Here is an 18,406-nt window from a genome sequence, read left to right as displayed (position 1 = left end):
TCCACCGACTACAATGTTTAAAATAAAAAAAATATTCAGCAAACATACATTGTTGTGCTCACATGACCCAGGTTAGTTTAGTCAGATATTTGCAAAAATTATATTTTGTGTATATTTTATTCAAATTTTGTGTTTTATCCATAGGACCGGTTTTGTCCCTATTCTCAAGAATCACTGAAATATGTCTGCAACAGGAAAACATGGCTTGTGTAATAGCAATAACAGCAACACAGGAACAGTTTGCAATGATGGCATGCAGAAGTTTATAGAATCCCTTGTCTGTTTTAAATCAACAGTGTGCACAAGTTTAAATTTAAGCAGTAGAAATATGGCAAGCCATTGTGTCATATTTTCTTCAGGCCAATGCAGGTCTGGGAGAATCAGAAGGCGGTGCTATTGTTTTATTTATTTTTTTCGTTACTCTGGAATTTTTGGTTGTTGCATAACCATGGCAACTTCTTGTTGCTATGGTTACTCATGAAAATAACTTTCACAAAGTGAAAAAGTAAGAGCAAACATCCTTTCAGCTCTACAACATCTAAAATTAAAAAAATAAAAACAAATAAATAAAAACAATGCTTCTACCCCAAAGATTATAAACATAAAGAACAAATCAGAAGTGAACGGGATGGTTCTGGAGGGATGCAGGTTAGACTTGAGACTGGTTCACTTTGCAGTGGGATGGCCCCCATAAACATACACAGACAACAGAATGGTTTAGATCAGCAAAATTCTAATTAGCATTTTTTATGGCCTAATTAGAATTAGTATTCTAATTAGGCCATATTAGAATGGCCTAATTAAAGTCCAGACATAAATTCAGTTGGGAATGTGTGGCAGGACTTGAAAATGGAGGTTGATTTCTGATTTTCATCCAATCAGTTGAGAGAGACGTCTGTGTCAGGTTAGATAAGGACTTCACATAAAAGCACCTGGAAACGCCACATCTTGCAATATTTTTAGTTTTAGTTTTCACCTTTGATCCGAATCTCTGAGGTTGCAGTCCTTAGTGGGAACAATTATGCAACTTCTTTCCCTCCTCAGATTTGTTCAAGTACAGGTTCATCAACTGCAAGCTGATCAACAGCACGTTCCTCCACAACAAAGAGGGCTGTATGCTGGACTTCAGCGATGACTTCAACAACGCCTACATGATATACTTTGTCAACTTCCTCGGTACACTAGCTGTGCTCCCCGGGAACATTGTGTCTGCGCTTTTGATGGACAAAATTGGCCGTTTGAGGATGCTGGGTAGGCAAACGCAATCAAGTATGAATATCAACATTTGGTATGACTGCAAAATTGATTTAAAAGTTATGTTTTTTTTCTTCTTCCCCAGCGGGATCTAGCATCATATCCTGTGTCAGCTGCTTCTTCTTGATGTTCGGCAACAGCGAGTCGGGGATGATCGCCCTCTTGTGTCTGTTTGGTGGCATCAGCATCGCCTCGTGGAACGCCCTGGATGTGATAACGGTGGAGCTGTACCCGTCAGATAAAAGGTAGCACAACAGCAGCACAGAACAGCTTCATAGTTAATCGTTTCTGGATCAGTAACTATGGAAACCCCTCTGACTGAGGTGCCAGAAATGAAAACTGTTTGTTTTAAATGATCACCTTTAAATGTTTTTTTTTGTTGGAATAAATCCTGCAGTTTTTGTTTTTATTCAAAACAAGTACTTTATGATTCTAAAACAATGTTTGGTAAATGTTTTTACATCATTTACCAAAAGCAGATAACATAAAAGCAGATTTTATGCTACAACATTATGACACCAAATTCCTTTCTATTGGTGTTTTTATTGCTCGAAGTGGTTTTTATTAATAGTTACCCAATCAAATCAAATCAAATGTCTTTCAAAATGTCTGTTTTTATTGTTTTCTTTGTTATCTTTTGTATTTTTTAAATTGATTCAGCTATACAAAATGGAACCAAATCGCATCTTTGTGACAGTAATATTGAAAAGACACAAAACACAAAAGAGCTTGTTTCCACAGCGATTGTCAATAAATATAAAACCCAATGAAACATAAAACAAGGGACTTAATGGTTACAAAACAGTTAGTGAGAACATAAAAAATAAGAGTAATAGATTTTTTTAAAAACAATTAAATAAAAAATAGCAGAGAATTAAAGAAACAAAATAATCTAGATTATTTACATCAAGTATTTAAATATTAAAAATGTTATGTAAAATTTAAATCTCACTTTAGTAAATGTATGCCACACTTTTTAGATTTTTACTTGTAAAAATTAAAAAAAAAATCCAAATAATTTATCGATTTATAATTATGCAATACTTTGTGTTGCTCCGTACATAAAGTTTCAGTAAAATGCATCAAAGTTTGTGGTTACGACATAAAAAAAAATCAGAACATCTCTGCTATGTATACAAACGTCATTAGTTAAGGATTTCAGTACAGTATATACCGTTTTTTCCAGACTATAGAGCGCACCTCACTACAAGCCACACCCACAAAGTCTTTTTTTTTTTTAACTGGAAATGTACATATATAAGCCACACCGCTCTCGGTTTTCCACAAGGAGGCAGCACAGGGCTGCGTCCTAAATTTGCTGCTACATGTGCTTGTTCTAAATGAAAATCAGCACTTTCTTCTTTGATTTTCAATTTTGACTTCCAATGATTTACTTCCTGCTAAAGAGCCCCCTGGTGGTTGAAGTTCAATCCACAGAAAAGCCGCACCGGGCTATGAGCCGCATGGTTCAAAGCTTAGGAAAAAAGTAGCGGTTTATAGTCCGAAAAATACAGAAGGAGGCTTTTTATACCTGGATGAGTCATAGGTCAGAAGTAAGTGGATGTATAAAAAAGACCTTCAGAAAGCTTTTTGAGGAGATGACAAGAAAGCATTCCTACTTGGATACAAAAGGAGGAATGATTTAGGACTTTTCCACAAAACTTTATGTTAAAATATTCTACATTTTGGAACTGATAGCTGCTCTCTGTTCTTGTCTTCAGGACCACAGCGTTCGGTTTCCTGAACGCCCTCTGCAAACTGGCAGCTGTTCTGGGCATCAGCATCTTCCAGTCGTTCGTGGGCATCACGAAGGCCGTACCCATCTTATTCGCCGGCGGAGCGCTCGCCGCCGGCAGTTTCCTCGCGACAAAGCTGCCTGAGACGAGAGGCCAGGTGTTGCAGTAAGGCAGACGACCAGCAGAAGGCAGCAGAGTTCAGCCGGAGGGAGAGAGTGATAGGCCTGAACATCCGCGAGAGCTTCAGCGCTGCCCGTTCGTTTCACAGCAACAGTAGAGACTGCCTGCCCCCCTATTGTAAGCCCAGAATCCTTTGAAATGTGGATTGCATCGTTCAATGTCAGGTATTAAAGAAGAGCAAACATTTTTGTTTTTTTTTAAGAAATCTCAACACCTGTGGCTTATTTTCAGCTGCTCTGGCAGGTATTACAAAAGTCTAATCCTACAAAGGTGGTTAAATATGTATTTGTACTAAGACACAGTCACAGTGGAATGGCAGAAAAAATACTGAAAAGAAGAAGCATTTGTTGTGGGAAAGATTTAGCTCATGCACGCTGAAATCGCAGCGTTCTTCTTTACTCGTGTGTCTTAATCTCCATGACTGGTTTACAGAGCTGTTACTTATTATACTGTTTTCTAATAGTTCAGTTCATCACTGCCAGGCCCGCTGGAAGCTGGTATTACCTACCAAAACCCACTAAAACATTTCAGTAAAGCTGATTTCCTCAGACAAACAGACGGAGATGCATTTCACAGGATTCTTAGATCTAGTTCCTCCGTGTCAAGCTGGTGTTTACCCTCCCTGTGTGTGACAGTCTGTGGATGTTCATGGGTGAGAGGGATGGATTTTGGTCAAATGTTTATGTGTGAGAGGAGACCATAATGTGCTTTTTGTCTGCATTAGCTGTGTGTTTTAAGGGAGCCAGTTGTGTTTGAGCTTTTGTGGATGGAAAAACTGGGAGGTTGAAGTGTTTGTTTTTAGGTGAAAATCAGGTTTTGGAGTTAGCTTCACAAAAAGGTTAATGTACGTCGATCGAATTGACTGCTTGTTTCTATGTCAGCAGGATGTTTTCATATTTTGATTTATTTTAGTCATAAAGATTCAAAACAACTCTTGATGTCATCTTATGTCCTCAGACTCAGGAGGAAATCCCAGACCTTAAACAGGTCTAGGTAGCTTTATCCTAAAGATGATTTGTTTCTTATTGTATTCATAATTCCGCAATCTGATTTTTTTTTGTCCTGGAGGTCAGTGAGTGATTTGCAGATACCAAGACTCACTGTGATATTATATTAAAATGATTAAAATTAGTTCTAAGACTCTGTAATAAATAAAACTCTGCAGCTTTAAATGTATTTATTCGGGAATACACCTACAAACACACCAGTCCAGGATGTGCTGCTTCAAACGTTGTACAATTTAACGTTTAGCATTTCTGCTGTTTCATGCTCTTTCTTTGGCATTGATAGCTGTTTGGTAATGATTGAGCGCATAGTGCAGAGCATGTCATGGCACAGACAGACAGAAAACTGCAGCAGTTTCTACTTGGGATCAGATCAAGTCCTTCCTTTATCACCTTGGCCATTAAACAAATGGGACCAAAACTAAATATAGGCAGCAGAGCATATAGGGAAGATGTGAGTTAATTTTAAGGGCTCCTGTTCAGTCATTCCTCACCGTATTAAGTTTTTACTGAAAAATTATCTCTCACTGCACCGCTCTCCAACTTAATACTAAAGCATTCTGAATACAAAATGGATTGTGCTTATTATTGATTCTTGGCGTCATTTGTCTGAGGTTTTACATCATCATGTGTGCTGACAATCAGTGAGTGTGAGATTTTGACCTTAACACATCCTCTAGATTGTGTACATGTGTTTACTAGTAGCGTACTGTTATTTTATAGTTGTGGGCGGCATAAAATTAAATCTGCAAAAGAACGAGGAGATGAATTTCTAAAGGAATATGTTGTTAACAAATAGGAGACGGTTCTTATTACGAATAAAGATAATTACTTTCACACAATTGTTTACTACTACACATATTTTTTAAAGTAAAGAGAAAAATGAAATTCATAAATTTGTTTTTAAATTCCTCTATTTTTTCTATTTATAGTTGTATTAATATATTATTGATATAAAAGTACTTAACAGTAGCTTACTTTTTTTTCCATTAGCGAAGTGGACTTGCCCAAAACCAAAACAATCTTTGAAACACAACATAAGAATACATTTTAAAACATTAGGGCTTAAAGTAAAGGAAATAACTGCACAATATAAACTTAAAAACACTGCAGACTTGTTATTTTTATGTCATTCCAAAAACAAAAAGTCAGACCGCTCTTTACTTCTGTTAGCATAGTTTAGCATAGCACATGTGGTGCAAACATATTAGCATTGGAAATGCAAGGCTGCCAGACATACAGTAACTTTATACAACTACATTTATTCTTTCACATATGAACAAAAACTGTTGCTAGTTCATGTGCAACTAGCGTTAGCCATGTAGCATAGCTAGCTAATACAGCAAGTTGTGAAAGCAGCAGATAAAACTGACATGAGTTATTTCTTTAAAAGTAACTGAGTTTGTTCATGATCCATTTATTGATTTCTATTGATCTTTCATACCTCCCATAAAAACTGCATCTACATACCTACCATACCATCTACATACCTCAGTTAAAATTTTTTGTTACAATGCTAAGTGAAGCTAGCTGTTTATTGAATCAAATATCTGAGCTTATTTCAATAGAAACTGACTGAATAAAAAAAATAAAAATCACTAAACATGATGGTTCACATGTTTAGTTAATTAGATTTTTTTTCATCAGTATAGATTTTAATGTCTTCAAAAAGGCTTTAAATGAAGCTAAACATGACCTGACTGATTAAACACAAAGCAAAAGCATGACTAACATCCACAAAAATAACTTTTTTACCCATCAGATTTCTGTATCCAGCCGATCTTGATGCATGTTTGTATCGTATTGTCTAATCTCTTGGATGTCCTGTATGCCAGCTGTTTTTGTCTAAAGCAAGAGAAGCAGAGTTTTTCATTGTTGTATGATGACATAGATCTGTTTGCTTGCAATGATTGTTCTTTATCAAAGTGGGGTCAACGTTGGTCGAACTTGATTATGTGACATGACAGTTAGTCGACGGTAACTCATCTCCTTGTACAGCTTGGACCCAAGTTACCTTAGTACACTCATACAGTTTATCAATAAATATCTGAAGATGATGCAGCTCGAAACACATCAGTCTTGTCAGAGATACAAGATAGGGAAGGCCGGGAAGAGGCAATAGTAACGGGAGCCAAAAATGTGCATAAATTATGCACGAAAAGTTAGAAATCACATGAACCTACTTGTTTGAGTTTATGGAAGAAAAGAGGACAGGTAAGCAATAAGAAGGGCCTTGACTTATTAAAAAAGTTTTCTGTTAAAGTGTAAGCTCCTGTCCAAAATGTAACCAACTGTTGCTATCTGTAAAATCTATACATATACAAATGAAAAACTTATTTCTGGTTTGAGTTTCATGGCAGCATATAGACATCAGAATTACTTCCCTTGATTATGGTGGTCTGTTAAAGGTGTTTTCATGGCATGATATTTGTCTGATCAACTCCTAAGAACATACAGATGGGTTCTGAATGACTTGTTTACCAAAAAAAAAAAAAAAAGGATCTACCCATCCCGGAAAAACACTCATTTGCAGAGAACAGCGAGAATCCTTCATTTTATGTGGGATAAAAGGAGTTTACATTTGTGTTTTATTCAGTTTGACTCTGATCTGTTTATTAACTAATAAAGGTTCTTCTCTAAATGTAAGTTCACTTCAAAATTCAGTGTATTGTGTGTGGAAACTGTAAATGTTTCTATGTAAAAGTACAGACTTTGTGGGGAAAAAAAGATCAAGGAAACAATTCTAAAAAGTTAAATATGAAAAAAAATCTATTATGTGTTGTCTTTGTGTTTTGTAAATGAAGATTGAAGATCTTGGTAAATATAGTATTTATTATCATGGATATTGAGATTATTTTGGTGATGCTGAAAAGGTGCTGTATGTATTTTCTGTGAGACTTGTTCTTTATGCTGGGTTTTGCACATTTGTGCCAGTTATCCAGTTCTATGAGGCAAATTATAATGAAAATAAAAATAATAAAAAAAAAATAATGTCTTGCATTGCATATAAAGGTAATTTTGATACATCTAAGTCTAAATTCAGTTTGAAATTTCCTTTGAATTTAGAATATTTCCACAGGAATTGCATTAAATCACACTACTGGCCATCTGTTGCCTTGGGGAGAAGAAACTCTAGCATTATCTATTCTCGTAACACTATTGCACATAAAAGTTGATCCTTAAAAAAAAAAAAAAACAGAGCCACATGAAGCCACAGGTTTTATTTGATCTGTGTATCAAATATTGCAATGAGCCAATATCACCTGAATATTAAAATGCTCTTCCTGATGATTGCTTCACCTCAAGATTAACAGCATGAGTCATTTTATGACTTGTGTGAAATAAAACACAGAAGAAAGTATTATACAAAACATTATTTTGAATCAAAATGACAAAAGTAGCATAAAAACACATTGATTGTAACCCGGGTCAAAAAGGACCCACTCACGGAAGACTGTATTGTCAGTCACTCACGCATCAGAGGGTTAAACCATCACTGACCTGTGCAGCTGCCAAGGGGAGAAACCAGACTGTTTCTAGGCTCATTCAGCGAGTATTTAACTCCACGCTTGCTTCACACCTGCAAATAGCCATGCGGTAGCTGTTAGGCGTTTTCTGTCCACTTGGTGGCAGCAAAAACAAGCCGTGAATGTGTCCCAGATCATCCACAGAGGAGATGGAAGAAGGTTTCTCAGCTCTTTTTTGCCCATTTAATTTTATTTTTTTTACACACAACTTCGGATGAAAAAAAAGACACACCTCTGCAGTGAATCTAACATACATATATATATATATAACATATATATATTTATGTCTGTCACTTTATTTACAGCACAGATTGGTTTGTGTTTTACTGCCTTCGCGCTGTTATGTGATGATTGAATAAAATTCAGTCACAGGAAACCAAACATCAAATAGTCATAGAAGTCTGAATACTTTCAGAAACTCATTTAGTTTGACTGATGTGTAAGTTTAATCAAAAATAAACCTTATTTTCCAGTTGACGCAAAGTCAAGGAATAATAATGAAAGCAAAAAATGTATATAGTTTTGGAAATTTAGAGAAAGATTAATTAAAGCGGCACCTGCGTTGAATAATCCACACGGTTTTGTTACTGAATCGTTTTAGGATTCTCTTCTGAAGGGAATGCAACCTCAGAGAGTTGGAGGAGGAGATGGTGAGCGAGTCCTCAGTCACCGCCCACGATGGAGACAGATCTGGTTTTTATTTATCAAGTTAAAACAGCAGGAGGTAACCAGGTTCAGCAACACACAAGTATTTCTTTTTTTTTTTACTTAGAAAATGCATCACATTATGATACAAATACTTCCTGAAAACGGAGAGCAAAAACTAGATCAGCTTCTTACTGCTACGTCAATTCCCTTGAGTTTAAAAAAATATATATTTTCACCTTTGAAAAATGTTTTAGAAAATGTGTTTTCTCATAAATGCTTTTTGCATTGAGAAACAAAAATGCAACAAGAAAATTTATTTATTTATTTATTTATTTATTTTTGCTTGAAAATAGCACACAGTTTTTAAAAGAAGACTGTTGAGCTATTTGTGTCTGTTCCAAACACTGAATAATTTAGCTGGCCATCATGTTTTTAATCTACTGAAAGGGCTTGAACACATTCAAAAGAAAAGACGTTTCTGACCTTTGTCAGACATTTAAGCAATTGAAGATGTGTCTCGTCTGTCTGATGAATCCCACCACACAGTTTCAGTTTTAATGTTTGTATGACTTGAATTTAGCTTGTAGTTTGTTAAAGGATTTAAGGTCCTGCCTTCTGCACCAGTCCCCAAGCACTTTTAATTCCTCTTTAAGCACAACCCTACCAGTAAAAAGAGGACTTAGTGATACGTAAGCAGGGATTATACCATATACTTAAAGTCATGTTTAGGGAAAGGGTCAAAATTATGGTGCTGGTGGTCATCGTTGAAACCCCTCTGAAGGCACGGCGGAGCAGGGAGGCAGAGGAATGACTCAACGCATATGTGAAGTACACTTTTCAGAGTTTTATTCATACAAAATCTTTTTTTTTTTTTTACAAAAATTTATTCTTTTCCTTTGACTTCACAATAATGTGCTACTTTGTGTTTGTGTATCAGATGAAATCTCTATAAATTACATTGAGGTCTGGATCTAAACTGATGAGTTTGTATAAATAAAGACAAGCAGGGAAGTTTCTTGTGAGTAGGGACTAGTTTTTGTAAGTTCCTAGTATGCAGAATAATTTGATTAAAAAAAAAAAACATTCCTCAAAAACTCAAATACTTACTCTCAACCTTTTGTTGCATTTTATCTGTATTTAGAGATAGCCCTGAGTTGGGAAAATTGACATTCCTGAAACATAAGTGTTCGCATCAAAATTTTGAATTTGGAAAATGTAAAAACAAAATCTGTAAAGTTTAATGGTCCCATTTTATAGAGTCCAGGTACTAATTTTATAATTTATAATTGAATATTCCATCTGTTTCATCTGCAGAGCATTTTAGCAGTTCAGATTAAAGCTAATATTCACTCATCATCCACAGCTGAGGGGGAACTGGACAAGTCGCCAGTTCACCACAAATACACACAGGACTCATATCTTAATTTAGAAATACCAATTAACCTAACATGATTTAGTTATGTGGGAGGAACCTGGAATACATGAAGAAAACTGACTCATGCAGAGGATAAACATGCAAACCACCTGCAGAAAGACCTCAGAGCAGGATTTGAACCCAGTGCTCCCACCTGCAGCACTGAATCCTTTAAAAATATATTATATTGGCCTATAGAACCTTTTGAACCAGCAGTGTGTGGTTAGTAGATTCTGTAGTGCTCTGACAGCACAGTGTGCTTCTTTCAAAAACCAGCAACATAAAATTAAAACAGAATAAATCTCAGTTGACTTCACAGCGTTGGGTAGACTCCTAACGTTGCGATTCCACAGAGATTTTTCTTGTTCCTCGCAATCCGGATAAATCCACCTTCTCCCCAAGTCGTTCCCCAACTGCAACCACATAAATATCACGTTTAATCATTTTATTAAAGAACAGATGCTAAAAAAAGTAAATGTGAAAACACCCCTACCTGTTTTTTACTAGCCAGTAGTCCTGTCCTCCGTCTGTGCCGTAGCCCACAACCAACACAGCGTGATTGATTAGCTGTGGGTTACAGTCAGGTGCGTTGTATAAACCTGCGAGAATAATTTATTTAGCAACAGGAACTGAAATAGTTATGAGTATGGTAACTTTTTAATACAGCAAAAATACTGAATAGTTATTTTTTTTTTTAAAATAACCAATTTCTGTCCTACCATCACAAATACAAACATGTGAGGTTTGCAAACCAAATCTTGGGACTTTCAGATCAGATTAAAACAAAGAACAAACATATGGTATGGTGGAGGTTCTGTGATGCTGGGCCTGTCCCAAATGCTTTTGGAACCATTGTAGGGTCATCGGCATCACAAACTCAGCAACACAAGATAATTTTAAATCAAATATGTTTGTCTCTGCCAAATAACTGAGAATGGATGGACGATGGGTCTTTAAGCTGGATGACTAAAATAATTTGGTTAAAAGAACACAGAAACGGTTCACCAAACATAAAATGAACACTTTCCAGTCCACAGACATAAATCCTGTGTGTGAGCTGAAGAGAAGAGCTTAAGAGAGGAACCAAGTAGACTGTACTCAGAGGAAAAGTCAAAGATTCATTACTGTACTCCACAACCTTGTGAAGTGTTGTAGGAGAAGCTAACCTGCTGTTCTATAGATAAAAAATAATAATATTTCTTTAAATCAGTTTCATACCAACAAAATCAGTCATTTTCACAACTATTTGATTTTCACCTTCAAACCATAAAACAGGAAAACTTGCACATTATTTGCAGCTTTATCTATGAAACTTATTCTAAATATTTCATCACAAATCTGACTTAAAACGTAGAAAGGTTGACTTGCAAGTGCGAGCCCTGGCAAACGCCCTGATTTCAGAGCCGTCAGCATCCTCACCTCCTTTGTACATATGGAACGAGGGCAGCATGGCGTTCACAGCCACGGCAACTGGTCCCACTGATGCCACTGCAGCCTGCAGAGCCAACTCGTTCCCCGGTGGAAGGACGTGAAAGTTGGAGCAGTGAGCCGCCTTGCCTTGGAGCGAGTAGCGGCATTTTCCATTCTGCAAACAAGACGGGGAAATGTTAGAAGTGTAGAAAATGTGTTATTCAAGCTGTTATCACCGCTCTCTGTTCAGTTTACGATCTTTGCCTTTGTCTTAAAGATAAACTCGACACTATGCGACTCATTAGAGGGGACAAAAAGGACATTAGGATATTCTATTTTTGATGAGTATAGTAAATTAAAAATATTAAGAAAAAAGAAAAGAAGGTCTGCGTCAGCGTTCAGAGGATGACCTTGTGTTCGTAGGGGTACGAGCTCTCTGAGTCGACGCCTCCGTTGTGAATGATGTAGCTGAAGGCCTTGGTGATGTATCCTCCCCTGCAGCCGAGGTTTCCCTCCTTAGCGCTGCAGTCCACCAGGTTCTGTGGACTCAGCATCACGAGGACGCCTGTTCGCTTCATCATCTGCCCCTCTAGAGCTCCCAGAGCGCTGAAGGCCCAGCATGAACCGCACAAACCCTAAAAAGAACAAAAAAAAAAAAAATATATATATATATATATATATATATAGCTTCTGTTGTCTTCCAGGTTTTGCTGATCTCCCTTCGGCAGCTCATTCAGTACCTGGTTTCTGACGGGACCGACCAGTCCGCTTGACCTCCAGTCGACGCTTGCAGGAAGTGATGAGTCATTTGTGTCTCTGAACGTGTCATTCCTGAGATCGAGAAGCTCCTCCACCTTCCAACCGTTCAGCCTCTCATTAACTTCTTCGGCCGTCTTAAAGCAGAAACACAACAGAAAACACAGGGATAGTGTTTGTCAAAATAACCCAGGGGACAATGGGTGTATCAAAAAGTGAGACTAACAAATCCTACATTAAATTGCAACTCGTCGTAAAAGTTTCTACAGCTTAAATTGAGTTTTAGGTTTATGGATACTAAAAATATGCAGATGGAAGATATTTTTTAAAAACTATTTTCTGACTTTGATACCATTCAAGGCGGAGCATTTTCCTCTGTAGTATTCGTGAAACAGTCCAGTGTGTTTGTGAGTGTTATGTGTTTATGCTGCACATTTAGGAGCTTCTTTGGAACAATGGCTTGGGCCCGGTTTCACTGGGATTCGGTACGTTATTTCACGGTCTGGCATATTCAGGAGAGCATTTCCACTGCCGGTTGAAATGTCACCAACTTTTTGCATCATACTATTGTGACCAGTGCTTTTGTTTTGAGTTTAATAAAATGTTCTTTTGTTCAGAAAAGTGTTCAGTGTCTCAGATATGTGTGTGTTTTCTTTTTGTGGAAGGCAAAACAATAACAACAAAAAAAGGATTTTTAAAAATCCCACTAAGTGCTGATAAGAAGAAGATTAAAATGAATCCCATTTCTGAACGGGGTCTCTACTATGCTCTTTGGCTGTATTCTTCAGTATCATCCTGCACTCTGTCTTCTTTTATTCATGGATATTGCTGAACAGTGATGGCACTTTCCAATGTTCTGCAGTGCTCTGTCCTCTGACAGCGAGCCAAAAGCTTGTGTGAGCGTCCCAAACATTGGAGCCAGACTCCTGCAGAGCGTTGACATGCTACACCCATCCAGGCATTTCTGCCCAGGCTCTCCGGCCAAATAAAAACCACCTTGTGATATCCTTTAGAAAAGACCCTGCATATTCAGATTCTTCATCTTTGCAACTGAATATCTGTTTATGCTTTTAATTTTTCATTTTTTTGAAGAAAAAATCTACATTTTTTCCTTCTATGGAGTGTTTTCTTGCAAGTTGCACACAGACAGGCTCATATCGTGCCTGTTTTAACCTCCTTCTCATTGGATTTGTATGCAGTATATGCACAACTTTACCACTGAGAGTGATAATAGTTTATGTTATTGAACCTTTTAAATACAAAAATGAAATGGTTTACTTTATTTCAAAAGAAAAATCCAAACAAATTTTCTATAGTAGGCTTTACAAAAAAAAAAACAAGCTACTTTGCTTGAAACACTCATGCTTCTTTCCTGCCTCTATGCACTTTTTTTTCAGCAGATAAAAAAAGCTCTAAGGGTCGTGAAGGTTGCTGACCTCTGGCTTAGATGCTGCCAAAGGCTTGAGAAAGCAGATTTTTCGCTCTGCATTAATTATTGCTGAGTTTTACTATTTTTTTCTGACTATTTCTTATTTGTTTTGAGGTCAGCTGGCTTGCCCGCCTTTTTAGATCACTGCTCTTCTGCTTCGTTTGCTAGGCCTCAGAAAGGCAGACGGACGGGACCCGCCGCTAGAGCCTCATCCTACCATGTCAGCGAGATGATTCAGTCCCAGAGTAAAGCTGTGTTTTCCTGCTGAAGCCTCCTGGTTGTGTCTCAGCATCAACAGCAGGTTTTTCTCCCACACTGTTCTCCTGAAGTCCAGCTCGGTCTGAAACGGTCCCATCAAACACGTTTGCACATTTGTACGACAAGAAATGTGTTGAATATTATAAATTTATTCATTTCTTCTCTCTAACTCATACTTGATTGTCATAAGCTTTGCCATGCTGAGCTCTCCAGTCGTCCCACAATCTGTTTGTGGCTGATGAAGAGCAGCAGAGGATCACAGCTGCCAGGAGCAAAACTGCACTCAACCAGACATGCATCCTAGAAGAAAAGAAAAACAAAACACATTTAACACGATCGGGTGTCATCTCAGACTTCTAGCTGGGGAACTATTTGACTGATCAGATATTCTTAAACTTAATATTAGGACCTCAGCGTTACGGCTCAGATATTAACTGTGCTGCCTGTCAATATTGGTGAGAAGGTTTCTCTCTATTTACCCACTGATTATATGTTCATAACCTGAAAAGAAATTGACACTGTGCCCCAGAATTATATTTGATAAAAATATGTACAGCTGTGGCCATATTTCAATATTTACAGCTCTGGAAAGAATTGAGAGACCACTTAAAATGATCAATATTTGAAATATTTAGTATATTTGATCCTATGTTTACTGTGTTTGATGTGTGAAGTTGTTTTAGTTGTGCTGCATGTCACCACTGTTCTGTGAGTTCATCAGTTCCTGTATTGCAGCTACAGTAGGAAACAAACAGGAACTGAACTCTGCACTCTGCACTCTGCACTATGTCAGCCTTTAGGTGCAACAAGCTTGTGACTCAAGAGAACAGAAGAAGGAGCAACGCGATGTGATTAACTCAAGATATAGCTATGTAATTAGGGATTGCGCTAAGGGGGAAAAAAAAAGAAAGGGTACGGCAGGACGTGCTTCAGAGCGGTAGGAGATCGTAACTGAAGCACGTCTCTGTCCGTTCTCCTTGCAAGTAAATCTAAAACTCTCTTGTCTTTCTCCTTTTTGAATGTTTTTTAGGTTGTTTGAATCTGACAATCAGTTTCTCTGATCTTCCTTTTTACAGGTTTATGTTTGAGTAAAGTGAACATTGTTCTTTTATTCTACGAACATCTGACAGCATGTCTCTGAAATCACAAGCAAACATTTTGTATTTATTTGCAGAAAATGAGAAATGGTCAAAATAATGAAATAGATGCAGAGCTTTCAGAGCTCAAATGATGCAAAGAAAACAAGTTTAAATTCATTTAGAAACAACAATACTAATGTTTTGACTCAGGAAGAGTTCAGAGATCAATATTTGGTGGAATAAGCAGGAGGTTTTTATTTCATTTTTTCTAAAGTTGCATACAAGCAAAACTTTTTTTCTCATTAAGAATTAAATTAAGCTATTCTTGTTTTCTCGTCTGGATAAACTAGGATTAATAAAATTATTTGTCAGAATACTGAGATGGGGGATTTTTAAAAAAACTTAAATAAGACAACTTGGGGAACCCCAGGCGATTACTTCATGGGTTTCTATTCATCTGTTACAGGAATTCATATAATTTTAGTTAAATGCACGCTCACATATGAATGCATTTCAAGACAACTCCTCAAAAGTCAATGTACCAAATACTGAAGTTTCATGTTACGACATCAACCATGAAGTTAGAGATTTTTGCACAAAGCGGCCCTCCAAATGAACAATAACTCTTATTATGCTGCCAAATTAGTTTTAAAGAGGAGAAGGTGGAGACGCTTGTGAAAGAAGCATCAAAAAGTTTGACCCATCTTAAAATGCAGCTAATGAAACTGATGTGCACTTTTGAAAACATCTTCCTTTTTAATCTTGAATGTAGCAAATAGAAATAGTCAAACTACTATAAACAAATGGTGGTTTGACATCTTACCGTATTTTTGTTTTCTTTGAAATTTTCAGAATAAATTTCACACTAAACATGGAAAAAGCTTTGAAATAATGCATCACAGTCCTATTTTAATATTACAAAACCTGGGAGTGGAGACTTTTGAAATACATGGTTCCAGATTAATGATGCAGTTTTTCCACATCGAGTACATAAAATGTATTTAGAAACTATTCTCATGTGTCTGGATTTAAACTGTTTTTTGCATAATTTTAACTAACCTGAGACAGAAAGCCGATAAATAATTCAACGCCTGAAAATGGAGCATCACAAGTAAAATTAAACAATCACTGGTGCTGGTGCACAAGAACTAATGAGAGTAAAGGAGGTCTGTCTTATATTTCTGTAAATGATGATAAAGTGTGTATTTTTACATTTTTACACATGCTCACAAAGGGGAAGTTAAAACAGGTTTCACAAGCATGCCTAGGTTACTTTCCTAGCAATCCTAATGCATAATAATTGAATTTGCTCGCTATATTTACCAAGCAGCTCATCTCTTTGTTACCCCAAACACAAAACCAGGATTGCACATACCTTGACGGGATCAATGAGTGAGTTACTAACGTCCCAGGAACAAATGACACCCGGGGAACGGACTCTCTGTTAAAGGAGAAGTCTTGTTTCCTGTTACATCTGCTCTGCGGCTCATCATGTGAGTCTCATTTACTACCAGCTGCATTCGGCCCAATATAACCTGCCAGCATGACTGCAGCAGCCGAGAAACATGAAGGTATTGCAAAACGTCACGCAAACCAAAACCAAGTGTTGAGAATGCAGAAGTTAAGGAATGAATTTCAGATGAAACCATCGGTTTTATTCGTGCAAGGCTTCGCTGTTTACCGGCATAATACTGAGTCATGCTCTGATACTGTATGCTGACGTAGAAAAAGAAGAAATACAGTTAGTGGTTTGGATCCAGTCATTTTGGACCATTAGATTTTTACGGTGGATTTGAATTGTGTGTGTGTTTTTGGAGAGTTGAATGGATAAAAAAAAAAAAAAAAGAAAAAGATTTCCCACATATATAATAATAATAAAAAAAAAACGTATGTGCAAATTCCAGACATGCCTTTTGATGGGAAGTTGCACTTCAACCAAACTTTCTGTCTGTAACAATCTACCTATTTGGTAACACTTAATTTGAAGGGGTGTTTATAAGACTGACATGACACTGTCAAAAACATGACATAGCATCTGCTATGAACATGAAGACGTCTTTATGAATGTTTATGAATGTCGTCATGAAGTGTCATTCGGTAAATAATGGCACTTTTAATGTAAAGTCGCTCTAAAAGATGCATTGAAAGTCCATTAAAAGTGCCAACTTTGCATGATTTTGTAAATAATGACAATTTAATGCAACGTTGGCACTTTTAATGGACTTTCAATGCAACTTTTAGAGCAACTTTGCATTAAAAGTGTTACCTCATATTTTTGGCAAAAAATAACATCAAACACTTGAACATTCTTCTTGCCATTGTTAGTAAATTTCACTTAAACTGTTTGGCTTCTTGTTGCAAACCAGACTTCTTTTTGTAGTCGACAAATTTTCACTTGAGGCTGGAAAAACCAACCGTATCAAAGCTTAGTCATGTAGCCCAGTTTCTTATTGGACGTCAGTGTCACTATCAGTAAAGTACAGCGGAGCCACAGACTCAGAGGGTGCCAACCAAGAAAGAAGATCTTGCTCCAAAAATGTACTTAGTTAGGTTAGTAACAGGTCAATGAAATGAAATAAAGCTGGCAAACATTAGGCTTGTGGGATGACTCTGACCTCAACTCCTTGTGTGGATTGGAGGAAATTCCCAAGTTTACTATCTTTAAAAGTCTGACATTAATTTATTGTTTATGATCACAATGAGAGGATATAATCTTTGGATAGGTGAAATCAACTCTCAACAGTAATAAAACATAAGTTTGTCTGATGAACTAGAATTGGTCCTTTATTATTTATAATTCGTGCAACAACAAAGAGTATAACACAATAAAATAGAATCTTTAACCTTAATATGGAGTTCAAGATTAAAACAGTAAAAGTAGAAGCTGCCAGAAACAAAGTTTTTATTTAGGCCAGACTCGGTCTTTATGCATTTGGACACGAAAACGTCTCGTTTTATACCGTTGAACTTCCTTGTGTTGTCACAGTGAGAAAAAGCCTAGAAACAAATGAAAGGTCATTCTTTAAAACACGAGTGTGAAGACTAGTTGTGAGAAATATACTCAGATTTAAAATACAGATTTTTGTTTTTTGTTTGTCTGCAGCTTACCTTGCTCTAACACACTTCTCCTTTTATACGCTCCACTTCACTGCTTACTGTCCTCAACGTAGCAAAAAAACCCCATAGAAATCCAGCCACAACACCGGACAAACAGGAAGCAGATATAATGAAACAAATGTTATCACGTTATTACGCAACGCTGAACTTTGATTTGGCTCAGACTGCTGCAGGAGTTCACCTCTGATCTTTCCCCCCTTCCTGAATCCGGGTTTGGAAAGAGATTTGCTGATGAGCGCAGGTTCCCTGAGGTATGGCAGCAGATGGTAAGTTTCTGACTCAGCACAAGCTCTTATTGTGCCGAAATCCCAGATAGTTTGTGCGTCAACACACCTCAGGATCCTGCAGCTGAGCGAAGAGGCAGGTGGGTCTACTTAACACCTTCATTAAGATGACATCATGCCGGCATTGTGGCCATCTCTAAACTTATAAAGACGACTTTCACTCGATGCAATATGAAGAGTTTGCACAACTCTCAATTTACTGCAAAAAACAAGACTTTATTGGTTTCTCCTTAAAGCTGACTCCCTGTCTCGGAGCATATTGTTGAGAGTGAAGGTCGTGTTAGTCTCAATCGATTCCCTTCTCGGATTA

General features: G+C 37.1%; 2 protein-coding genes across 3 annotated transcripts; one reads left to right on the top strand and one right to left on the bottom strand.

Moving 5' to 3' along the window:
• Positions 1–642: 642 nt before the first annotated feature.
• On the top strand, positions 643–6,706 carry LOC103151597 (synaptic vesicle glycoprotein 2A-like). Its single transcript, XM_007571757.2, has 4 exons — positions 643–648; positions 1,011–1,251; positions 1,340–1,499; positions 2,976–6,706. Exons 1-4 carry the CDS (start codon positions 643–645, stop codon positions 3,157–3,159), a joined length of 591 nt encoding a protein of 196 aa, XP_007571819.1. The 3' UTR covers positions 3,160–6,706.
• A 3,103-nt stretch (positions 6,707–9,809) lies between these two features.
• On the bottom strand, positions 9,810–18,049 carry ctss1 (cathepsin S, ortholog 1). 2 transcript variants are annotated; one of them, XM_007571733.2, is made up of 8 exons: positions 17,804–18,049; positions 13,793–13,916; positions 13,576–13,698; positions 11,914–12,066; positions 11,584–11,808; positions 11,183–11,348; positions 10,257–10,362; positions 9,810–10,176 (listed from the first exon to the last, which is right to left on the bottom strand). In XM_007571733.2, the coding sequence occupies exons 2-8, from the start codon at positions 13,913–13,915 to the stop codon at positions 10,077–10,079; spliced, it is 996 nt and encodes a 331-aa protein (XP_007571795.1). In that variant the 5' UTR covers position 13,916; positions 17,804–18,049; the 3' UTR covers positions 9,810–10,076. The 2 variants fall into 2 exon arrangements, with proteins under 2 accessions (XP_007571795.1, XP_007571796.1); XM_007571734.2 differs by lacking the exon at positions 17,804–18,049 and adding an exon at positions 16,071–16,470.
• Positions 18,050–18,406: the final 357 nt, after the last annotated feature.

Source organism: Poecilia formosa, unplaced genomic scaffold (genome assembly GCF_000485575.1).
Source record: "Poecilia formosa unplaced genomic scaffold, Poecilia_formosa-5.1.2 Scaffold286, whole genome shotgun sequence".
In the NCBI taxonomy this organism is placed as follows: Eukaryota; Metazoa; Chordata; class Actinopteri; order Cyprinodontiformes; family Poeciliidae; genus Poecilia; species Poecilia formosa.
This window is presented reverse-complemented; position numbering and strand designations above follow the sequence as displayed.